General features: G+C 57.0%; 1 protein-coding gene across 2 annotated transcripts in view; it reads left to right on the forward strand.

Moving 5' to 3' along the window:
- FBLN1 (fibulin 1) overlaps positions 1-24,727 on the forward strand; it is a 78,090-nt gene that overhangs the window by 22,353 nt on the left and 31,010 nt on the right. For both annotated transcript variants that reach the window (XM_081822648.1, XM_081822649.1), the window contains exons 3-14: positions 386-521; positions 2,487-2,658; positions 6,794-6,853; positions 8,262-8,363; positions 8,973-9,110; positions 10,256-10,393; positions 14,456-14,599; positions 15,415-15,543; positions 16,269-16,394; positions 19,000-19,119; positions 19,947-20,078; positions 21,797-21,920. In XM_081822648.1, coding sequence (XP_081678774.1) covers positions 386-521; positions 2,487-2,658; positions 6,794-6,853; positions 8,262-8,363; positions 8,973-9,110; positions 10,256-10,393; positions 14,456-14,599; positions 15,415-15,543; positions 16,269-16,394; positions 19,000-19,119; positions 19,947-20,078; positions 21,797-21,920 — 1,521 coding nt within the window. The remainder of the gene's footprint in view (positions 1-385; positions 522-2,486; positions 2,659-6,793; positions 6,854-8,261; positions 8,364-8,972; positions 9,111-10,255; positions 10,394-14,455; positions 14,600-15,414; positions 15,544-16,268; positions 16,395-18,999; positions 19,120-19,946; positions 20,079-21,796; positions 21,921-24,727) is intronic.

The raw sequence follows: 24,727 nt of genomic DNA on the forward strand, positions 1-24,727 counted from the left end.
GTGCGCGCGCGTGTGCGTGCGAGTGTGAGTTGGCGTGTGCACGTGTGTGCAAGCGAGTGGGTGGAGTGTGTGCATGCGAGTGAGTATGTGTGGGTAAGTGTGCAAGCGAGTGCGTGCGTGAGTGTGCGCACGTGCGAGTGTGCGCGCGTGTGCGTGGGTGTGAGTTGGCGTGTGCACGTGTGTGCAAGCGAGTGGGTGGAGTGTGTGCAAGCGAGTGCGCACGTGCGAGTGTGCGCGCGTGTGCGTGAGTGAGAGTGGGAGTAGGTTGCGAAGGGGAGGCGCCCAACGAGGACAGAGCCCCCTCCCCGAGGGGCTACCGCTCCCAGGCCCCCTGGACCCCCAGCCGGGACCCCCGCCCTCAGCCCTGCGGCCCCTGCGCCCACAGGATGGTCCGGGAGCAGTGCTGCCACAGCCAGCTGGAGGAACTGCACTGTACCACGGGCATCAACCTGGCCAACGAGCAGGACAGCTGCGCCACGCCACACAGTGACAACACCAGCCTCGAGGCCACGTTCGTGAAGGTGAGGACCTGCCCCCCCCCCCGCAGCCGCCCTGCCCCCCGCGGGAGGCCTGGGTGCTCTCCTGCCTGCAGCACCTGCCCAGGCCTGTCCTTCTGAGCAGCGGGGGGGACCTCGGGTCCCCCACCCCCTGCAGCTTAGTCAGTAAACCCTGGACGACCTGGAGGAGACAGGGACGAAGGGACCCAGGCTGGCCCTGCGGATGTCCAGTCCCAGGGCTTCCGGCGGAATGCAGAGATCAGAGCAGAGGCTACCTGAGCTCCGGGGCCATCAGAACCCTCTTCACGGTTCAAGGCAGACCCTCCTACCCGCGTCTGCCAGGAGCAGGCGGCCCTGAAGCTTTCCTGCCCACCAGGGCGAGGTGGAGCCTGGACCTCAGAAGGGGCCCCCACTGGGGCCTCTGAGAACACACGACCTCCCAAACTGCCCTGGAAGAGAAGAGGGAGGTTCGGAGAGGCCCCCACTCCAAAGTGGCCTGGCCAGGGGCACTTTCAGGACCAGCAGGGGAGGGGTCTGGAGAGGCAGCCCTAGGTCCATCGGGCCTGGGCGGAGGTGAGCGCTGAGCGAGTGACATCATCCGTCGTGGGTCTGCGCCGGGTCCCTCCGGGGCCTCTGTCCCTGCGGAAGGTTTGCATTTTCCCGTGGGGGTGGAGGAGTTCCTGACCACTTTCTGGGCCTGAAAACTGCAAATTAACTAGGTTGTCCCTTCCTCACCACCTACTGCGAGAGAAAAACAAGCCCGACCAGAAGGAGCTCTGGACAGTTAACCTGGGCAGCTGGGTTCCCATTGGAGCTGCATTTCCAGGAAGAAAGATTTCCCATTCCCCGTTAGGAGGGCCAGGAAGCGATCTCAAGGAGCATGAATTGGAATGGAGTCTGAATTCTGGGAGGGAGGTCCTCCACCCACCCTCAGCCTTTGTGGGCCTGCATGGGAGGAGGCTTCTGGCATGAGGGAGCTGGGTGGGGCCGGAGTAGGGAGGTCTGGTCAAGGGGGCCCGCAGAGCCAGGAGCCTGGGCGTTCAGCGACCGCCTCCCCAGGCAGGGCTGGGGCCCTGCAGACGCCGTCTGCCCAGCAGACAGCTCTGCCCTTGTCCCCAGACTAGAGAGAAAGGGAGGTGTGGAAAAGGCATGGAACATTCTAACGGGCGTAGGAACAGGCCACTTTGGCAGATGGGTGATTTGTGTTTCCGGGAAGGCTTACTCATGCCCTGGAAGGTGGAGGCGGTAACCGGTGCCCTGCTCTTTCTGGCGCGGAGGTTGTAGAACCAGCGGGATGGAAGACCCATCAACCCCCACGGAAACTCAAGCAAAGCCACACCTCCTGGCTCCTGCTGGGGGCCTTTTGGAAAGTTCTGTGCCTCCCTTAGGAGAGTAAGGACTGAAATGGGGCTCTTCGCATATCAGGCTGAATGCCGTCCCCGGGATTCAGGTGTCACTTTCAGGAACACCGGGGTCCAGGTGACAGGCGGTGATTCTGTCCCTCGCTTGATGACTTGTCTGGAGGTTCTCGTGCTTTTCAAATGCACGATGCGCTTCCTGCTGCCCAAATCCCCTGCGTTCGGGAGGGAAGAGACAAGTGCGTATTCATTTTTCCGGGCATGGTAGAGAAATCTTAGACCACACACCAGGAGGGGGCCCTCGGGGAGCGCTTGTGTGGCCCTCAGAGGGTCCCTGTTGTAGCTAATTCCTCCTGGAGGCATGTGAGGGGGGCGGTCGGGGGGGTGGGGTACGTGTTGGGTGCAAGCCCCCTTAAGGTTCCTTTCAGAACCCGGAGGAACCTGGGGGATGTGGGGGGCAGAACGCCCCAGGCTTGGCTTGCTGAGCTGCGTACTGCCAGGGTTCAGAAGGGAGAGCTAAGCGCCACGGTGCCATTGCTGTGCAGGCTGAGTGGACGCGGGGCCCGGGGCGGCACGGGGGCTCTGCCGTGTTGGGCGGCTTCTCCATCCCGAGGGTCCCCCTTGTTTGCAGAGGTGCTGCCACTGTTGCCTGCTGGGGAGGGCGGCCCAGGCCCAGGGCCAGAGCTGCGAGTACGCCCTCATGGTCGGCTACCAGTGCGGCTTGGTGTTCCGGGCCTGCTGCGTCAAGGGCCAGGAGACGGCCGACTTCGCCCCCGGGGACGCTGGGGACATCCAAGAAGCAGGTAATCCGCCCCCCCCCCCTTTTTCCCCTTTTGGCCAGTGCATTAGTCAGTGTTATGCAAAGAAACAAACCCAATAGGATGTGTGTGTATGCGAGAAAGAGATTTACTTTAAGGAATTGACTCACTCAACTGTGGGGGCTGGCAAGTCTGAAGTCTGCAGGTTTGGCCAGCAGGCCAGAGACCCAAGAGAGAGCCGGTGTTGCAGCTCAAGCCCAAAGGCCATCTACTAGCAGAATTCCTTCTTGCTTGGAGGAGGTCGATGCTGCCCTGAAGGCCTTCGCCTGATTAGACGAGGCCCACCCACATTATGGAGGGCAATCGGCTTTACTCAAAGTCTGTTGATTTAAATGTTAATCTCATCGAAAATAAAGTCATGGGCGCCTGGGTGGCTTAGTTGGTGGGGCGCCTGCCTTTAGCTCATGTCATGATCCTGAAGTCCCAGGATCAAGTCCCGCATCAGGACCGCCGCTCAGCATGGGGTCTGCTTCTCCCTCTGCCCCTCACCGCTCTCATGCTCTCTCTCTCTCATTCTCTCTCTCTCAAACAAATAAATAAAATCTTTAAAAAAATAAAATAAAATGCAGTCACAGCAAATACAGACTGGTGTTTGACCGTATCTCTGGGTACTGTGACCCAAGCAAGTTAACACGTAAAATTAACAGTCACAGGGAGGGGGGGGCACACCTGTTTGCTGTTGTTTTAACTCAGCGCAGACTGATTCTAGGTGTCAGAGCAGTTTCGTGTTCATTACCTCATCTGAGAGACCCCCTGCCCTAGAGTGGGACCAAAGACTTGGGATCCCGGATCTGACAAATCTGGGTTCATGTTTCTGTCCTAACATGTATTGTAAGTAAACTGATGTATCCAGACCTCAGTCCCCTCATCTGTGAAATGGGGATAATTATAATCCTGCTTCATAAGGTTTCTGGGAAGATTATTTGGGAGAATGAGTACAGAGTGTTTGGGGTGACTCCATAAATGTTCGTCATCAAGATTCTTGCCTGTCCCTCCAACAGCCCCGGGCTGGTCAGCATGGTGGCCGACCCTGCTCTCATTTCACGGATGGAGGGCCTGATGCTCAAGGTCAGATGACCAACACACAGGGGAGGGAGAATGCTGGCCTTCCGCCCCTCGGCCAGTGCCCTTTCTCTCTCCATCTGGTGCCAATGACATGTCAACAAGAGGCGGGCAGGGTTATCACTCATTACTAGCTGGCTGTGCTCTTTTAACTAATAGATCTTTATTCTATGGCAGGGTCGGGGGAGTATCTCCACTCTATCAGGTCAATAAAATGCGTCCTGGTCCCCGGCAAAAAAAAAAAAAAAAAAGGGGGTGAGTGACCCCAAGGATAGCTTCAAGGGAGCTTGGGAGGGTTAAGGGCAGGAAGGCCTTAGGAAGGAGGAGCTCACAGACCCGTGCTCCTTAAGTCAGGCTGCCCATCGTCCTGGCTTCATGACCCCAGTGGCTTTGTGGTCCTGGGTCAAACAGACCAGTCTCTCTGTTTTTAATTTCTCATGGATGCCGTGGGGGCTGATTTCAGATATCTCAGTCATAAAGAAGGTCTGGAACCACATTCTGGCTCCCTCCTTGACTTTTGAAACCCCAGAGATAACATTTTCACTTTAAACAAACCCAAACTATTTGTCCTGGTGGAGAATTTCTCCTGTGTCTCTGGGGAGGATTTTTGTTGATTTATGTCTTGTTTCCATAACAATCTCTGAGCTTTGCTGCCGCTCCAGATGTCTTATTTCTCTTCTGTCTTTTATCTGCTTCGATTCTTGCCCCTGACTTTTCCCCCAGAGTCTATGTGAGGACCCCCTGCCCTTCCTCCTCGCAGATACAGGCGTGCCTTCCTGCCTTCCAAGGGTGTTTGTCACAGGCCTACTGTGTGCTGCCGCGGGCCCACAAAGAGGGTCCACAGACCACTACTGGCCTCTAACAAACTAAGTACATGAATTGAGAGTAAGCTTTTAGAAACTTTTATAAGCCTTTGATAGCATGACTTATGTCTGTGTCATCTAACTGGGGGCCTATTTGTCTGTTCTCATAACTTAATTTTTCTGGTAATTACTTTATATTACATGTTATCAAGGTATTAGCCTACGATGGGGGAAAGAGCCCTGTCCCTTTACCGCAGAGAGTTTGGGAGGAACTGTGCTGGGCCACATATTGGCTATCCCCATTCTACAGATGGGGAGGTAGAGGCTGGAGAAGCCCAGGTTTGGGATTCGCTTTCTGGCAGAAATGGTGGTGTCTCTGTGCCAGGCTCGCTGGCTCCCACAGAACACCATGCAAACCTCGATGGCCTCCTTACCCGGGCAAGAGGTAGCCCCTCACGGGTTCTCCTGGCCGACACTCCGGCCTGTGCCCTGCCTCGACTGAATGCCCCAAGTGAGCCAAGAGTCCCCAGGTTGAATGACCGTGGCAAAGGCGCTCCCAGCCCCCTAAACTAGAAGAGATGATTCACACTCTAAAGATCTTTTTGCTTAGTTTCTGGCCAAGTGAAAGGTTTACTTAGGGACCCTGACCATATTTTAACAGCCCCGAAAAGAGACTGCCTTGTGCCTAGTGTATATGAGTTATGTTGTATTGAATTTTTAGAGTCATTATTAATATGTTTCTTCTTGCTGATGCTTATTTTTCTGGTGTATTGTTACACACTCACTGTGGGCGTTTTAGAAGATACAGAAAGCAGAGGGAAGAGGAAATTGACACAGAGAAATATTGTTTCCATTAGGTCACATTTCCTTTCCTTGTTTTCTCTCCGTCTCTTTTGGCTTCTCGCACACGGGCGCGAGTGTGCGGTGGATGCGCTTGGATTTATTTCCCGCCCATCGCAGTCATGCCAGGCTGCGACTCATGCCTGAATTGTGATCGCTGCTATCCTCTCTTGTGGAAGGGGCCTCGACTTCCCAGAGCGTGGTTTCCGGGTACTTTTAGGGATCCTTCCCTCCCTTGGCTGTCTTATGCAACCTGGAGGGACGAATCCATTTCTTTTCTTCACCCAGAACTACCAGGGGAAAACCACCCTATTAGGTTAAATTAGGGGACCCCACTGGTCCCACTGTCTCCCTTTGCCCTGTTGAAGTCTCTGTTGAGAGTAGGGGCCTTGTCTCTGCCGAGCGCTCGGCCCACAGAGCAGATGCTCAGACACCTCGTCTGAACGAACCCAGTGAGTGACTATTGATGACCCGCACTAAATTGAGTTTTGCAGGCAGACTGTATATAGATATTTATTTCCTGGGGCTGCCCTAACAAAGCACCACGGACTGGAGTTGGGGGGGAGCTTAAACAACAGGAATGTTCTGTCTCCCAGTCTGGAGGACGCCCCTGATCAAGGTGTTGGCTGTCTGTCTGAGTCCCTCTGAGGCTGTGGGGCAGAATTGGCTCCAGGCCGCTCTCCTGGCTTCTGGTGGCCTTGGGTACATGGATGGCTGTCCCCTCCCTGTGTCTTCACATCAATTGCCTCTGTGTCCTCTTTCCTCTTTGTATAACGACGCAGACATACTGTCTGGGGAAATGCCTTCACTCGCCTTAACTTGATCATCTGCAAAGACTCTTCTCCAAAGGAAGGTTACATTTGCCGGTACTAGGGGTTAGGGCTCCAACATCTTCTGAGGGGGGTGACACCGTTCAACCAACAACAAGTTTTTACCGGGTGCATTGTTTAAGGTTTGGGGGCCATGGCCCGGTTTAGAGCAGGACCGTGACTACATTTGCTGAAATAGGCAAGTAATGTGGAGTGCCTAACGTCCCTTGGCAATCCCCGAGCTCCCCAAATGGGCATGATTGCCTGGTATTTATAAGGAGATAAAGTGGGGTGCCCGGGTGCCTCAGTCTGTTAAACGTCTGCCTTCGGCTCTGGTCATGATCCTGGAGTCCTGGGATCAACCCCCGCATCGGGCTCCCTGCTCAGCGGGAAGCCTGCTTCTCCCTCTCCCTCTGCCTCTGCCTGACCCCCCCCTGCTAGTGCTCCCTCTCTGTCTGTCTGTCTGTCAAATAAACAAATAAAATCTTGAAAAAAAAAAAAAAGAATATTTTTTAAAAAAGGAGAAAAAGTATTCAGGGTTTCTGCTGAGACACGATGGGATGCTGCATTTGTATACATGTCCTTTTTGCCTCTCTTTCCCCTCAGCCAAGATTTCAGAGATCGAGGAGGAGCAGGAGGACCCATACCTGAACGACCGCTGCAGAGGTGAGGCCCTGCTACCTCCCAATCCCACTGGGAGTTCGACCTCAGGTTTCGCTCAGGTTCACGTGGGAAGAGCCCTCTGGCTGCGGGTCAGCTCAAGTCTGTCTGCCCTCCCCGCACTCCTGGGCTCCCACCTTCTCTTTCCCTTCGAGCTGGGGCCTGGTGGGCTGATAGGGAGGGGGCCATGTGGGAAGCAGGCATCAGAAGTGCCCCCCCTCCGACACAGCACCCACCTAAACAGGGGCTCTGCGAAGGGTGAACACCCGGGGAGGGGGGAGCGTTACTTGACTTTGGGTCCTGGAGCCCCAGAAGGTGCCGTGGACTGTATCCATTTGTCTGGCAAGGGAGACGTTTGCAAATTAAAAGCGAGTGGGGCCTGGCAGGTTTGTTTTTCATGTGATAAAACGTTATTTCTCCTTCATGGAACATTCCCACATGTCTAGACTGGCAAGTCTGCTCCAAAGCTCCATTCGGAGGCTTGCCCTGTGGCTGGAACGTTGATGGGGGGCCAGTGTAATCACAAAATGATGTGGTCAGTGCACAGTGCCAGTCCGCACAGGGGCGGGGGTGGGGATGCTGGGGGTGGTGGGGGAGGGCAGAGAGCCCAGAAAACTCCCTGGGGGAGGTGTGGGAGGGCCTTCCTGGGGAGGATGTAGCTGGTTTGCGAGGGGTGAGTGTGGGTTAGCCAGGAAAGTACCACTGGACAGAGATTTGGGCAGCAGGAGTGGAGACATGTGGACCCAGACTCGGCGTGGGTGAGTCTGGTGGCCGTGGCATGGGGGAGGGGGGTGGTGGGGGATAGAGGAAGAGGCTGGGGAAGCAGGCAGAGGCCCACAGGCCCTGGGCAGCAGTCGGAGCTTTGGTAGCATCTTTAGCCGGTAGAGGTTTGTCCCGGTGAGAGTCGCTCTTTGAGCATCACTCAGCGGCCTGCAGGAAGTGTGGTTGGAGTGGGCGGGGGGAGGGGGGGTAGTACCAGGGACAGTCAGGGAGCCAGGTGAGCTGAGGGGGCCCGTGGGGCCTCTGCGGGGCCTGGCCTCCCTCACGGGACGGCCCCCTCCGTGTCTGTGCTGGGCGGCAATATCCCTGGCTTCTCTGCCCGGCCTCTCCCGGCACCACTACGACCTGCAGGGATGGCCCAGCCTGCCGCCATTTTGTCGGACCAGGGCTGGGACCTGAGGCAGCCGCCCCAAGGTTGTCCAGGGCCAGATCGTGGGGTGGGGGGGTCTCGCGTGGGAAGGGAGAGGTGCTAGGCTGGAGAGGGTGGGCTCCAAACCGGGGAGCCTGCCTTTGTGTATTGTCCGCCCTGAGGGCGCTTGCTCCGGCCTAGTCCAAAGAGAACTGGCCACCCAAAGGGCCTCTCGTGTGTGTTGGGCTCCTGGCTCACCTTCGCTCTGATCTGCTCTGGTTCCAGGCGGTGGGCCCTGCAAGCAGCAGTGCCGAGACACGGGGGAGGAGGTGGTCTGCTCGTGCTTCGTGGGCTACCAGCTGCTGCCCGACAGCGTCTCCTGTGAAGGTAACCGTTGCCGTGCTCCAGCCGCAGCAGGACGGCACGCAGCCGCCCCGGGGGCCTCGGCCTCGGCTTGGCACCGGGCAGGGCCCACCCTGCACACCCCCGGGCCCCCCTCGGAGGTGAAGAACAGCATTCCCTGGAGCCTACAGCGCACGGCGCCCAGCCACGGCTCTCCTGCAGGAACGCACAAATACCGCGTTGGGGAAGAGGGCTGGCTTTGGGGTCTGACCGGGCTCTGAATCCAGGATCTGCTCAGTGGCCCCGGGCACGTCCCTCAGCCTCTCTCGGCCCCTCCTGTCCGAGGTGGGGGAGACGGAGCAAGGTGATCGCCTCTCGTAGGGGCCTTACGGATCACGTGGCTCGGGTTCAGGGCCTGACACTTGCTCCGTGGGTGCTCAAGGAGAGCAGTAGATCTGAAACCGAGCAGGGGAAAGAAACCATTGCTTTTGATTTGGTGGTGGGTGCCCAGGACCCCGACTAGGCACGTGCGTGGGGGACTGGACAGATGGCTGGGGACCAATTGCACCACGCCTTCCGGGACATTCCTTTTGATAAAGCTCGGGGGTCCGTGGTTCCTGCTGGTTACTCCTGCTTCGCCTCCATCTCTCCTAGATATCAATGAATGCGTCATGGGCAACCACAACTGCCGGCTTGGAGAGTCCTGTGTCAATACAGTGGGCTCTTTCCGCTGCCAGAGAGACAGTAGCTGTGGGACTGGCTATGAGCTCACGGAGGACAATGACTGCAAAGGTATAACATGCTTCGAGTCTACACACCTCAGCTCCCCGGGACTAGATAGGATTGCTGGTAAAGCAGCACTGGGCTCTCGGGGGTCTGGGCTCCCCGTGACTGCCCAAGGGACACTGGCCGGTTGTGTCTTTGGTAAAGATTTACCTTCTGGACCGTAACGTTGAGTTAATGACAGTGGTGAGTTTGCATTTCTGGAAAGGCTCAGAGCAGGATCATTTCAAAACGAGACGAGAGGTGAATTTCAGGTGCTCACATGTGCTTTCTCCCCACAACCCCCCCCCGCCAAAATATTTTCTGTACAACAGCTGCCTTCCATCTGACTCCAGGCTTCCTTGAAGTTCAAAGCATATTCTCTTCCGCTGCATAAAAACATGACATTTTTGGCTGCTGGCCTTTCCCCGCCAAGCCATAGATGTGATTTGGCAGATAAGGCTTTGATGAGGATCTATTAGAACATAGTTTTCTTCTGAGGGTTTCCAGCCCTCCAGAATGACAAAACCACTTGTGTGAAAATTTTGGTTGAGTTACGAGGGTAACTCAAAAGCCAGGCACACCCTCGTGACGTCTGACGGCCTTTGGGCAAGCTCACTCCACTCCACCCTCGCTGGGCGGTTTGGATCCTGAGAACCCAGGGGCCCAGCCAGCTGAGTATACACTTTTGAACATGTGACAGCCATGAACTTCAGGGGAAGGGCAGCCAACATGTCTGATCATGACAATCACCATTGTTCATGTTTGGAAGATTATGACGATTTCAGAATGAATAACTTTATAGGGACAGTGTTTATTGCCACTAAGATCATTGCTTATTATCTAAACTAAACATGCACTTAGCCTAAAGTGAAGAAAAAAAAAAAATCCCACATACTGCCAGGAAAATGCCTGGGATATTTATTATATAACAGAAAGTTTGCCTCATAAGAGCCTTGGGGGAAGAGAAAGAGTTTTCAATCTTTAGCAATATGAGCATTATTGGGCTAGCTAAGGCGCCTTTTTATGTGACCTCTCTATTGGAATGTTTTGGGTTGTAGTCTGAGTAATGAGCAATTAAAAAAAAAAAAACAACTTTCTTGTGATTTTTAAATGTTGTATGATGCTTCTGGCAGGACTCTTGCTAACAATTTCCTTTTTTTATGACGTACCAGATATTGACGAGTGTGAGAGTGGTATTCATAACTGCCTCCCCGATTTTATCTGTCAGAATACTCTGGGATCCTTCCGCTGCAGACCCAAGCTACAGTGCAAGAGCGGTTTTATACAAGATGCTCTAGGCAACTGTATTGGTAAGACACTGTCGCCAGGGCTGGCAGGGTCCCCCGGGCGGGGCCGATGCCCCAGTGCCGGGCCACGTCTCTGCGACGTGAGGGGCCGCCGAGCAGAGGTCGGCAGGCACATCCTGTAAAGGGACGGGGAGCAAACGCTGAGGCCTCGTGGGCCGTCCGGTCTCTGTTGTGGCTACTTAGCTCTGTCGTTGAAGCTGGAAGGCAGCCACAGACAACGTGGATGAATGGGCGGTGTTGTGTCCCCATAAAACTTTATTTACAAAAACGGGTACAGGCAGGGTTTGGCCCCAGGGCCAGAGTTGAGCAACCCCCAGGTTTAGACGAAACCCCCGGTTTGACTTCAATTTTGGAGTCAGAGACACCTGGTTTAGAACTCAATGACTTAAGGTAATTGACTTCCTTCCTCTGACCCTCAATTTCTTCCTCTATAAAATGGGAAGAATTGTAATATCTGCCTTAGAGGCTTGAGGCAAGGATCAAAGAAGAGGATTGTGAAGAGTCTGGTGTACTAAAGATTTGTTTTAAGAGATACTCTGTGTTAGTAGTCAGTTTCGTAGAGAGAGGAGAGGAGCACGGGAGGTGCAAAGGGCCTGGGGCAGGGGAGTGGGGAGCTAGTGTTTACCGGGCAGGGAGTTTCAGTTGGGGAAAATTAAAAAGTTCCGTGGTTGGATGGTGGTGGTGGTTTCACAACAGCACGAACGTAGTTGATGCCACCTGTCTGTAGACTTAAAAATAGGGAAAACGGCACATTTTCTGTCACATATATCACACCACAAAACCCCACAAAACTACTCTGTTGCTATCAGAGAAAGAAAATCCCGTGGGAACGTAGTAAACGAGTAAATGCAGGAGGCCTGGCGAGAGGCTCAGGTCGGGGAAGCAGCGTGCGGGAGGGGCAGGGAGCCGAGCGGACCAGTTACCTGCTCTGTACACGGGGGGTGACTCCCCTTTCTCCTGGGCTCACCCCGGCTAACCACCTGGCTCGGTCACTGTGTGCTGTTGGCCTTTGCGTCCAGATCCGCCGGCCTGGCCTTGGCCTCTGCTCAGCAGAAGCTTCTGGGTCCTGCCTTTGAGGGTAGGAAGACGTCTCTCCCGATGAGAGCTGCAGATGCCATCTGTTAGAGCCCACCCTCCCTGGGGGCTGCCCCGTTACCCTCTTTGAAAGGTTGACACCTCCGGGAGTGAGGGATGGCGGGTGTCTGTCTGGCTCACCCGCTCTCAGAGAAATCTGTATTGATCTTTGATTTGAAGTGGTAGTTTGGACTGAAAGGTCTCCTAGCCTTTTTTTTTTTTTTAACCACCCTGGGATATTTAAAGACAAATAGAACAGTGACCCTCACTTCGGACAGGGGCCTCCTTGGAGCCCTGCCCCAGCCTCCTTCTTTAAAGCTCCCCTGTCATCCCGTGCGGGCCGTGTGGGGAGGCTTCGGAGCTGGGGGTCAGGGGAGGGGCTCAGCTTGGCCCCTCACCAGCTTCCACCCAGTGTAGGGGACCATGCTGCTGACGGCCCTCCCAGGGCCAGCAGGGAGGAGGGGCCTGCCCGGACTTGCCGTGCACTTGGAGGGGGCTCTGCCGAGGAGGCTGGCATCTGTTTGGGATGGAAACCCTGACTCATGGCAAAACCAGCCCCGATTTCCACAAAGGAACATTGACAAGTCTCAGCGTGGCCCCCTCCTCCCCCTCTATGGGGTGCAGACTGTGCAGGGACAAGGTGTGAGAGTAGCGGGAGGGGACAGTCCCCTCAGTGTCTTCCCCTAGATGCAGGGAGAGCCCTGGTGAGTGGAGCTAAGCCCCAAAGGAGCCCCACCCGCCAGCACCTGGTTATGTGGAGGGTTTGCAAACCAACCATGAGGTGCCCCTCATCTCAGCCCTGGGGCGGCCCCCCTTTTCATGTGCCCACACTCCTTGCAACCAGACTCAGGATTCTTTCTTTAAAATTTTTTTTTTTAATTTCAGAAGTTTTATACATATATATATCTTTATTTACAAAAATGCAAGCCAATCCCGAAGTGCAGAAAGGAAATGCTTCTCTCTTGCTCAGCAGTGTCTGTGTGCCCTTCTGGGCTCCTGCTGTCTGGAGACTCTTTGTTTCTGATACAAATGGAGCCAGACTGAGCTGCAACGTGCTCCCCCCCACCCCACCCCCGAGCCCTTCACAATGTATTTCGACATCATTTTACGTCAGTACCTTTATGTCATCTTTTTAAAAATGACCTCGTCATCCCAAATACTTCTCTACAAGGAGAAAGTGTATCGGGATCCAATGCTAGTTTCAAGGCCGTCTGGGAGAGGGCGCTTCCCCTCCCCTGTGTGTGTCCTGGTCCTCGGCTTGCACACCTCCACCCACGGCACCCTCACCCTCACCCCCTCACCCCCTCCAGAACAGCGTGACCTCATGGGCAGCCAAATGCATCTTCCCAGGATTCCTGGAAGCATTCCTGGTGCCCCACAAGCCTGCCTGTTCCCCTCTGGCCACCAGCAGACAGCCCAGCAGCTGTAGAGCTCTACCCCGGGGTGAGGGGGGAAAGGGAGGATGCACAAGAATGGCCATGCTCTAAGAAAGCAGAGGCCTTTTTCCTTATTATAAGACATAGAATGTTCTAGAACCTTGAGGTTTGGTTGCTGAGGGCCTTGAGAGATCCCATCTTTTTGCTGGTTTTCTTTTCCCTGTTTCTTCTGATTCCCAATTGGCGTGCGCCGTCTTCCCTTCTGCTTTAGTGAGGACAACAGAGAGGACCAGAGCAGGGCTTCCCACACGCTGGCCCACTCTGTCTTGGGACGCTCACAGGTCCGGGGACAGAGTTTGGGAACTGTAGATCTGATTGGCGAGCACAAGGCTTGGAGGGAAGCCATGTTGTTGCTAAACACTGCATTTATTCTTGATGCAGAATTTTTTTCTGCAAAGGGCTAAATACTAAGTACCAGCTTCATGAACTCTAGGGTCTCTGTTGCTGTAGACAACAAGTAAAAGAATGGGCATGGCTGTGTTCCAATAAAGCTTTACTGACAAAAATAGGCAGTGGGCTGGATTTGGTTGGCAGGCTGGCAGGCTATAGTTTGCCCACCCCCGATTTGAGGGCTGGGAGGCAGGACTCCCTGGTTCTAGAGCTGAGTGGGCCCTAGGCCCAGCTGTGTGCTTGGGAGTTTCCTTGTTTATAAAATGCAGAGACTAATCCCGGCCCTGCCTAACTTGGAGGCTAGCTGTGGCGGGTGAGGGCAGTGTGGACCTAAACGCTTTTGTCAACTGTTAAGTACTGCATCTGTGCTTAAGGCCGACTCAAGGGGGAGGATGCGGCAGCCAATCCCTCTTTTTGACTTCAGCTCAGGGGTCTTCTACCATCACTCCCTTCTCTTTGTCCCCTAGATGCTTTGTAAGTATCTGAAAAAGGGAATTCTTAAAAACCTCGGTCCCTTTAGAAGTCTCCCCTAGTAAGAAGTTCAGCCTGTGCGGTTTGTTGTTGTTGTTGTTTGAGAGAGAGAACGCGAGTGGGGTGCAGGGCAGAGGGAGAGGGAGAGAGAGGATCTTAAGCAGACTCCACGCTCAGCACAGAGCCCGACACGGGGCTCGATCGCATGACCCTGAGATTATGACCTAAGCAGAAATCAAGAGTCCGACACTTAACCCACTGAGCCACCCCCGCGCCCCAGCCTCAGTGATTTTGCACCGAATTGGAGCTAGAGGAGCGAAAGGTTATCCTTGTGCATTTACTGGTTCGCACTCACTAGGCGTGTGAAATTCAGAAGAGACATGGCCATGTGACCATGGGCAGACCTGAGAGCCAGGCAGGCAGCCTCAGATGCCGTGCAGGGAGAGACGGGCGGGTTGAAGGTTCAGGGGCAGGGAGATGGCCCAGGCAGGTGGTGTTTGAGGTGGCATGTGCTGGCAAGATCTGGGAGCCACTTGGGAGGCTGCTGTGTGGTCCAGGGTGAGGGGGCACCATGGTACCTCTGTGTGGGGTTTTGTAGTGAGGGGGGGAAGTAGGGGTTTTCTGGAGACCGGGTTGTTGGGTTTCTGCAGGCCCTCCGTGTTTCACCACATTGTCCCTGTCTTTCCTGCTGCAGATATCAATGAGTGTTTAAGTATCAGTGCCCCGTGCCCTGTTGGGCAGACGTGCATCAACACGGAGGGCTCCTACACATGCCAGAAGAACGTGCCCAACTGTGGCCGTGGCTACCATCTCAACGAGGAGGGAACCCGCTGTGTTGGTTGGTATTAAAAAAGAAAACCAACTTTTCTGTCTGCTCCCAGCACACCCCTCCTTTCTCTGAAAGGGGAGAGGAGATCCCCAAAGTGAAGCCGTTTCCACCTGTCCATCCATCTCATTGCTCATCTCCAAGCATAGACCTTTGCCATCGATTGCTTGGACTATTGCAATAGGATGCCAGCCTACCACTGCACCCAGCTTTGTCCCTTTCAGTCTGTCTGGGGTGTCCTGAGCTGAAAGCTCCCTTGTGCCTCCCTGCTCACAATCCCCACTGGTGGGACACAGAGTTCAGGCAGTGACCCCGCTTACAATTCAGTCCTCCTGAGGTTGACCCAACTTCGAAAACCTTATAATTCAGATGAAATAGGTCTTGCTGCTCCCTAAACAAGCCCTACCCTTTCCTCTCTGTGTGGTTTTCTGCTTTTACATCATTCCCTCTGCCCACCTGCTGCTACATTCCTTTGGCTCCAGATCCCTGCTAGCAGGAAGGAGTCTTTCTCCCTGTGACTCCCAGAGCACTTCCCTAGCGTCTCCCCCGGGTCACTGGGCACTTCCTGCCTTCCCTGGGGCCCTTGCTAGCCAGCTGGAGCAGGAGGCCCCTGAGGGCAGGGTCTGCAACCTGGGTCCGCTGTCTCCCCAGCATGGGGCGCAGCACGAGCAGGCACTCTGTGACATCGTGTTGAAGAATAAATAATGTTGCTTTGTCAACATACATTTTAGTTTGCTGCTTTCTTGTCTTCCTCTCTGATATCTTAGGGGAAAAAAAAAAAAAAACCCACACTAAACGCTTTTCAATGCGTCATTCTTTTTTACAAGATGTGGATGAGTGTGCGGCACCCTCTGAGCCCTGTGGGCCGGGGCACCTTTGTGTGAACTCCCCCGGAAGTTTCCGTTGCGAGTGCAAGGCTGGATACTATTTCGACGGCATCAGCAGGACGTGTGTGGGTACGTGGGTGTCCCCACAGGCCTCGGTGGTCCCCTGAGAAAGTCCCAGTACAGCAGCCCCAGAGAGCAGACCCTGAGTCAGGTGACCCCCATCCCGGTTCCACCTGCCACTGCGCTCCCGGGTGTGAGCCAGGCCCCCTGCCTGTACAGCAGGTGCTCTGCTTGACCCAAGGCCGGCAAGGGTTTGGGAGACTACGGCCCGCTCCGCAAATGTCCAGAAGCATGAGTGATTTCCCAGAGTTCGTGTGCACCCGCAGGGCTTCGGGGCGGTGTGCACGGATCACGGCAGAAGAACCCGCGGTGGCATGGCCACCTCTCCGCCAGGAACGGGGACAGACCCCCGCTGACTGCCACCTGCCACCCCCAAACCAGGCTGCTCAGGGGAGGCTGACAACTGCCCCGTTCAGCCCCAGAGCCCCGTGTCAGACCCCAGCGGACCCTCCTTCAGGACTCCAGGGTGGAGAACTGGCGGGTGGGCACGTCCCCAGGAGGGCGGCCATCAGGGAAGGAGCCTGAGACTTGCCCAGCGGACAGGTAGAGGCCGGGTGTGGTCCCGGCTCCCCCGCTGACTCGCTGTGGCTTTGGGACAAGTCGCTTTGCCTCTCTCATCCGAGAGATGGGGCTGCAGGCGGTGGGGGACGGAGATGGCGAGCAGAGGCGGCGTGGGGCGTTGCCTGCTGGGGGACGGACGCTGCCCTGAGCCGGCCCCGTCCGCTCTGTTGCAGACATCAACGAGTGTCGGCGCTACCCCGGGCGTCTGTGCGGCCACAAGTGCGAGAACACGCCGGGCTCCTACTTCTGCAGCTGCACCGTGGGCTTCCGGCTCTCTGCCGACGGCCGGTCGTGCGAAGGTGAGGCGGGGCGGGCAGGGCGGGGCGCTCCGGGACCCCCTGCTCCTGGGGAGAGCCACCGCTCCACCTGCAGGCCCCCGGGGATGGACTCGAGTTTGTTTCCCCAGCACGTATTAGGTGACGCGCTGGTCGGGGAATCGCCTGCAAAAGGTGGCTTGTCAGAGATGACTGCTCACCCAGTCCCTCCCGGGCCTTGGAGCACCTGGCGGCATCTGTCCAGGGCCACGCACGTGGGGATTAATGAGCTGAAGCAGCTGTGTGGGACACTGCTAAGAGTGCGGGATTTGGAGGCATCCGACCCACCCTGTGTTCCCGTGACCGTGGGGAGTGGCTGATGTCACCTGCCTCCGTGTCCTAACGGGAGGAATGGGGTTGATAGGTCAGATTTTCAAGTAAATTGGAACGACAGGTTTTACTCAGATTTTGCAGTAGCGGAGAGAGACACATGTCAGTGTAAATCCATCTCAGCTCTGCAGAAACAAAAGGCGAGAGGCTTTTGAGATGCTGGGGCATGCTAAGGAGAAGCACCACAGGATGTTAGGTGGGGGTCAGCCTGGACCTGCTAACTGGCTCCTCCCCTCCCACAGAGACTGGGAGAGGAGTGCCTCCCCTTTTGATGACCACATCTCAAAGGTGTGGTTCCTGCATCCTGGAGAAAGACTCTTGGGTGGCAGAGGATACATCTCAAAGGGACAAGAGAGAGGGTTTACATTTACAAGTTTTCTAAAGTAAATACTTCTAAGAAGAAGGAGGCCAGGGCATGTCATCAGGTGTTGGCTGGAATACTGAGTATCTTCTTTGGGCAGCGCTGAGCTTTCTCAGGCAGGCATTTTAAGGGTCTGAGGCCGTCATCCTAAGCACCCCGTCTTGGGCCAGTAGAAGCCATGCTAAAGTGTGGCCGGTCTCTCCGTCCACCAGGTGGGGGTTGGATGGAGTTGTTCGTGCTGCGTCTTTCGGTTAGCACACAGCACCAGCCTCTTCTGGTGACGGACCGAGATGGCGTGAAGGGCATTCAGCACAGGGCTTGGCTCACAGTAGGTGCTCAACGGGTATCGCATCTTCTATGGGGATTAGGTTCTGAGGTCAGCAAAGGAAAGAGCTTTGACGGCCCTCAGTGATGCCCTCCCATTGCCCAGCACAGCCTCTGGACCCTCAGCAGAACGATCACAGAAGTCAACTATGCCCAGATGCACCCAGTATGCACAGTTCTCAAACTGGAGGCTGGACAGTGTGACAAAATCCTGGGCCCTAGGGTCCCCCCAAGAGTTAGGATCTGCCCCCAAGAACCAGACCCAACGCATGTATACTGGCAAGGAAAGCATTCACACATTGGCGGTGGGGGGGTTGTCCCTTGAGCTTGGGTTCAAATCCTAGCTCTGCCATTTTATGGTCTTGAAGAAGTAACTCAGCATTTCTGGGCCCCAGTGTCCTCACCTGCAAAAGTGGGGGGTAGCAGGACCCACCTTATCGGGAGTCATGAGGGTGAAGCACGTGAAGAGCTCATCCCAGTGTCCTGCGTGCGACAAAGTGCCATCTATGGAGACCGCCGGTGTTCTTGCTCCTATCATTCATGGCTTATGCTGTTCCTCATCACTGCTAAGTGACCAGAAAGGAGATATTCACGTCTACATTAGCAGCAACACTGGGGACAGAAAACCAGGGCCTGGCCAGCTTTGCCGTGTCGTCCCACTAAGCTTTTATGAAGGCCCCCTGACAAGGTGTGTGGCGGGAACGTGGTTCCCGCCTTCAAGGAGTGTCTCCAGGATGTGACGAGAGCAGAGGTGAGCAGGTGAGCAGGTGGGCAGGTGGCGGCCAGGCTGGGCACGGGGCTACTGCAGGACAAAACACGGGGTGAGAGGCGAATGGACATTCTCAGCTGCTCGCCCCTCCTGCCCTGCTAGGAGTTAGCAGTAAATAAATGTGAGAAGAGGCTTCTGGGCCAGAGGTTGGCAAAGCTGTTTTTTATCCCTAAAAGCCACATAGTAAATACAGTCTGTGTTGTAGCTACTCCCCTCTGCTGCTGTGTTGCAAAAGCAGCCACAGATCAGGGTAAATGAGTGAGCGAGCATAGCTATGTGCCAATAAAACTTTCTTTACAAAACCGAGAGGTGGACCGGATGTGTGCTGATCCCTGTTCTCAGTGAAGGGAACGGAGAAGCAGGAGCCCAGGGTTGCCGAGTGGGCTGGTGAGCGCCAAGCATTGGCGTGTTAGGAATATTGGCCTCTCGGCTGTTCACCCAGGCCTCCCTGTCTGCAGAGGGCATCGTCTTGGAGGTGAAACGGGGAGGGCCGTGATCAGATCTCCGTCTGAGGACTAGAACAGACCTGGCGGCAGTCTGATGGGGACCCACTGGGAGGAGCCGAGGCCGCAGGCTTTACTGCCGTCCTGATGAGACGTTCCCGACCCCTTGGCCGTGGGGGATGGAGTGGGAGCCGCTGTCCCTCGGGACGAGCCCAGGCGGGTCCCCAGCCCCCACCGCCGCGGGAGCTCTGGCCCTTCCTCTGTGTTACCTTGAGGGAGGTGCTGTGTCTGCAGCCCGGCCAGGGAGCCCGGGGGGGGCGGCTGGCTCCGAGCGCTGACCTCCGGGGACCCTGTCCCTTTCAGACGTGAACGAGTGCAGCAGCAGCCCTTGCAGCCAGGAATGCGCCAACGTGTACGGCTCCTACCAGTGTTACTGCCGGCGGGGCTACCAGCTCAGCGACGTGGACGGTGTCACCTGCGAAGGTGGGGGCGCCCCGCTCGGCTGAGGGGAGAGCACCTCCTCCCCGCTTCTGCTTAACGCCCTTTCCGGCTGGCGGGGGGTGTGGGTTTTTTCTTCCCCCTCCAACTGAGATTTGTTTGGATACAAAGAAGCCACTGCGAGTGAGGCTTAGAAAGCAGCAAACACGTGACCGCGAGCATCACGTGTGCCGGGACCTTGAACCGCGCACGTGTGCCGGGACCTTGAACCGCGCACGTGTGCCGGGACCTTGAACCGCGCACGTGGCCGGGCTTGGTGGTGTCAACCCAGGGGCGAGGCGGGGGCCCAGGGGCCGCCCACAGGCCTGGCCCGAAGCTCTGCCTCTCCTTGGCCGGGGCCGTGCATCCCCTGCCGCCTGAGGGCTGAGCCCAGACCCGCCGGGCTGTCCGAGGATTAAACCGGACGACGACTCGGAAGCGCTTGGTCCGGGTGCTCCGAGGACAGCTGCTGTTAGGATTCCTGCTCCTTTCCCGGCAGGCGTGTTTTTTATCAGCACATTTGTACTCATTAGCATCAGGATGTACCTGGGGCCTGCAGGTCGCCTGTATAATGTGCTAGTCCCCTCCCTGAGCCCCCAGTCTGCCTCCTCCCCCACATATGCACGCTCCACACCACGAACTCGCTGTGTGACCTTAGGCGAGGCCCTTCCCCTTTCTGGGCCTCAGTTTCCCCTTCTGGCATAATAGTTTCTGAGGCCGCCCCAGCACCGGAGGCTTCCTGTGTCCAGATTACCCCATCCTGGCCCACTGTTGGGAATGCAGCCCGGCCGGGGTCCACACGGGATGCTGAGGGGGGCGCTTTGCCATCACAGACATTGACGAGTGCGCCCTGCCCACCGGCGGCCACATCTGCTCCTATCGCTGCATCAACATCCCTGGAAGCTTCCAGTGCAGCTGCCCGTCGTCTGGATACAGGCTGGCCCCCAATGGCCGCAACTGCCAAGGTGAGCATTGTGGAACCCCCGGGGGTCGCTCAGGTTGTGCACGGGGCTCTGCGGTGCTGGGGAGCTGAGGCCAGGCAGCCCGCAGCTGTGGGGATGCGCTCCCCTGACCCAGGGGCCACACCATAGATGGGGTGCATCTGGGAGGGCGAGGGGAGGCCTCTGCACACGCGCCCTGGTCTCCCGCACGCGGCACACCTGTCTTCAGGGGGTTCTGACCCTCCTGCCAGGCCCTCAACAGCCCCAAGGGGACCAGAACAGGGGATGACAGCCTTTAGAAAGATGCTAGCCAGGGAGGAAATGGGAGCTCAGTGCCCAGAAGACCCCATTCCACAGCACAGGGCCACTCGCTCCATCTTGCATTCGCCCATTCGACGAACCCTTGATGCGAGCCTGCCAACAGTTAAGGGCAGAACACTGAGCGGATGGTGGAGGCCTCTGTCCCCGGGTGCTGATGATGACTGCCCGGTCGAGGGGATGGGTGTGTTCTGGTGCGTGACAGCCTACATAGTTATGAGCATAGTCCCTGTAGTTATGAGCACTATGGCTGCGAGGGTCCTGCTGGGGCTGGGGGTCGGCTCCAGCATGGGCTAAATGAGGGGGCCAGCGACACCCATCTGTATTCAGCTCCCATGTCTAAGAACACTCGAGGGGTCATTGTGAGCTCTGGAACTGAGCCATTTGGCAACTGAGAGGGGGTGCTGAGTAGATATTTGTGAATGAAGGACCCTGGAATGGATCCAGGGATGGCCCCAGAAGCTGAATCCCAGAGGTCGGGTCTCTCGGCCCCTTGCTCATGAGTGCTCCCCACAGGACTGTCGACCCAGAGGCTCCAGAGGCCCCGGGTTCTGCACTTGTCAGTTCTGGTCGGGAAGAAGGTGACTTTGATTAAAGGCAGGCAGGAGCTATATGGCCTTTCCTGGGAGGCACCCACTCAGCTCGCCTGCAGCTCTGGATGGAAGTCACTTTGTTTTCTCCTTTCTGGCGCAAGAGATGACTACCGCAGCCTGGGTGCTCTGCCAGGACCAGCAGAAACACATTCCTGAACCTCGGTCTTTGAGATTAAGAGTGTCGTTTTTGCCACCAAGATCAGGCACCTGGCCCCTCTTCACTGATGCCTCCCAGGCTTGGTGGCGTCCCCCGGACCCCACTGTGCGGCTGCTCCAGAGAGCTGTGGGAAGGGGGACAGTTCCCCGCGTCCAGGGCCCTCTCAGGACCGTGCCCCCGGCATCACCGACCCCGGGCCCCTGGCGCAACCTAGAATTCCTGTAAGCCTGGGTCTCCTCCCCTATACCGGATGGGGCCAGTAGCTTCTGCCATGTCCCTGCCGGGATGTCACAAGCCCCACACGAGGTAAAGGTGTGAGGTAAGGGTGTGCTGACCCAGGCACCAGCCCGTGTGGGTTCAAAGCTCGACTCGGCCGCTTGCAAAACGTGTGACCTTAGGCGAGTCACGGAAGCTCTGTGAGCTCCTCCCTAAAATGAGGATAATAATGGTATTGCCCATGGAAGCGTTAGAAGGGACAGAACTCCCCAAAGCACTTCCAGAGCTGTATTGTCACCCTCATCCCAGGAACTGTGAATAATAAGTACAAACTCTATAGATACCGATATTCCGTAAGTAAGGGAGCGGCGCGGTGGGAGGCCTGGGCTCCCCGGCTGGGGATGGCCACGGCGTGGGCGGCCTCCGCCTTCACCGGGCTGCCTCGGGGTCTCTCACAGACATCGATGAGTGTGTGACCGGCATCCACAACTGCTCCATCAACGAGACCTGCTTCAACATCCAGGGGGGATTCCGCTGCCTGGCCTTCGAGTGCCCCAAGAACTACCGGCGCTCCGCAGACACGTAAGTCCCTCGGGCCCCCCGCGGTCTGTCTGCGTCGGCCTTCCTGCGGGGCGTGGCTCCCGGCCTGGATGGCCAGTTAACCGACTGTGCCCTCCCACGGAGGGGGGGGTGACCCGGGAAACTGGAGGATCCCTGAGTCTCTAGTCCCCAAATGCCGGGAGAGCGCAGAGAGCCAAGGTAGTGACTTCAAGACGGGCGGGCCTACCCCCCCTCCCCCGGGGGAGCCTGTGTGTGGAGCCAGGCAGAGATCCCAGGCCTCTGGTTTCCGAGGGCAAGACCAGGGCGCGGGGCAGCTTGCTGGGCCTCAGCTTTCTCATCTGCACGATGCAGGTGTCAGGACGTGCTCTGACCCAGATGAAGGTAGTGCTGGTTCTGGGTGAGCTGATGTGATTGCTGGGGCGTCGTCAGTCAGCGACACCCCCCTTCTTAAAAGCCAGATTCCCTTCAGCCCAGTGACAGTGTGGGGCCAGCACAAAAGGTCTGTGTCCCAGACTTGAAGCTATGTGTTCCCATGTCATTGGAAGCTCCTTCCCTCCCAGGCCACCGGGATGTGTGCTGGAGCATCCAGAAACCCCCTTCCTCAGGGCGTCATGAGGACCCTCTGATCTCCCTACCCGCCACCCTGCCCCTGATTTTATTCAGCGAGTTTCATTTGGCGCCCCTGTCAGTAGTCTCAGGAAGAGCTCTCCAGTGGGGCCAGATTTGGGAGCACAGGTGCGTGACCCCTCCCTCCAACCCCTGGAAATGCTCAAAGCCAGCGCACAGCTAGGCTGACTGTGACTCGGCCTTTTGACCTTGAGTCTGCTGCTCCCGCTGGAGGGTCAGGGCCTCGGTCTCCACTTGCTCAGCCTCAGGGGCGGCTGCCCTGGCTTGTGGTTCTGGCCCGGCCTCCGGTTTGCCGAACGCCAGAACGAGAGATGCTCAGATAACCCGTCTCCCCCGCAGCCCTTTGGGCTCTTCCCAGTGTCTGCGTTCATCCTCTGGCCCCCCCACCTCCGTGGGCCCGCTCTGTTCCCCCAGCGCGGGTATGTTCATCCGCCTGGAAACCCAACAACTCATGTCCTCCTTGCGCCCCTGTGAAGGAAGATCCCCTCCAGAGCTGGGTTTTTGAGTGTGCGGCACTCCGGAGATGTCGTGGGTTACCCGGAGGTCCAGAGGGCAGTGAGGACGTTCCTCTGACCGCTAAGAAAGTTCCGTGTCCTCAGTTTGAGGCTGGGATGCCATTGTGTGTTGTGCCTGTCCTCCCAGGCCTTTGTCTGTGTCTGGGTTTGAGGACTCTGGAAGACTGGCTGGCACTGGGCATGGACTTCTCACACCCAGCCATGAAACCCAGAGGGGGCGGCTGCCCTGTGGGGGTCTGCACGCCTCCCAAGCCCGCGGGGCTGACAGGTGGGCGCTGTGTGTCGAGGTCGTGGCTGAAATCAGCAGACCCGGCTCCTTGCTGCATGTTGGCACATGCTGGAGAAAGTCTTTTACTTGTTTGGGGACAGTGGGCAGACCGTGTGCAGGTGCCTGGGCAGACAGGAGGCCCGCAAAGGCCCCCATCCCCTGCACCGTGCCTGCTAGGGGCACATGCCAGAACACCCGTGGCCACAGAGTATATAGCAGGGTTCCCACCTGGCTGGGGTGGGGGCCGGAGGGCTGCCTGGAGTAGGCGATGCTAGAGAGAATGGGGAGGTAAGAGCTGAGTTAGGCAGAGAGGGAAGGGGTGGTGGGCAGGACTGGAGTAGAGCTGTGGACAGGGGAGCGAAGGGGTTCCAGCCGTGAAATGGGGTGTTCAGCAGGGAACCTGGACCCGCATTCCATTCACTGGGGGGTTGATGCTCCAAGGCTCAGTCTGTCCCCATCCCATGGATTGATTCATCAGCCGGTACCTGGGGCAGATAACGAGGGGGCTCGTCATTTTCTGTGAGTAAGGACAGGAAGTGGGCCCCCACCCACAATACAGGCAAGAAGGGGAGGATGAGGCTCCAAGCTGCCCCTCCTAGGAAGATGGCCAAGATTAACGCATGGTCCTGCTCTCCAGCGCCACCTAGCGGTGGGAGCAGGGGGGTGGGCGGGGAGGAGAAAGGCGCTGGGAGCGGAGTCTGGACCTGACACCCGGTGCACCAGCCCCCGGTGACTGTTCTCAAGCCTCGTGGGGATGCTGTGGCATTCTGGAAAGATGCCAGCTTGAAGTCAGGTTCACTTGGGTTTGCCTCCCCACTCAGTCCATTCCAGGTCCCTTGAGCTTCTTAGAGCCTCCATACTCCAGCTGTGAAGGGGGTGGTGATGTCACCCTGCCAGGTTCCCGTGGGGTGAGCAGTGATCGTGGGGCAGAGCCCCATCATGAGTCTCACACTGGGTTCAGCCCTAGTGGGGTGTGGGTAGGCACCCCAAAGGCGTATTTCACTGCCAGTGTAATATGGATGAAGGGAAGGTGGGTGGTGCCCCTGGTGTCCAGGTCCGGGTATGGCCCGAGGGGCTGCGTGGAAAGCGGAAGAACCAGGGCCAGGATTCTAGGCTTCCAGACTCGTTCTCCTGTTCCTCGGGGCTGTGGCCTCAGGTCAGTGTGTTGGCCACCCAGGGACCCTTTCTGCGTCTGCAACACCTGCTTGGCAAGGCCTTGAGGATTAGCGAGGATTAGCAGTAACGAGCTCCAGGCGTCCAGCCCAGTGCCAGCACATAGTCCATGCTTAGAAAAAGTCGTGGTGAGGAGAACGATCACTAGACATCCCCGTTTCTCTTCCTTGGGGCACGGCAAATCCGACGCGGAGGTTCCTCGGGGTAACTTTGTCGTTCTTGCTCTGTTGCTTGCTGACCGTGTG

This window comes from Leptonychotes weddellii, chromosome 5, assembly GCF_054177405.1.
Source record: "Leptonychotes weddellii isolate Sample4059 chromosome 5, ASM5417740v2, whole genome shotgun sequence".
NCBI lineage: Eukaryota > Metazoa > Chordata > Mammalia > Carnivora > Phocidae > Leptonychotes > Leptonychotes weddellii.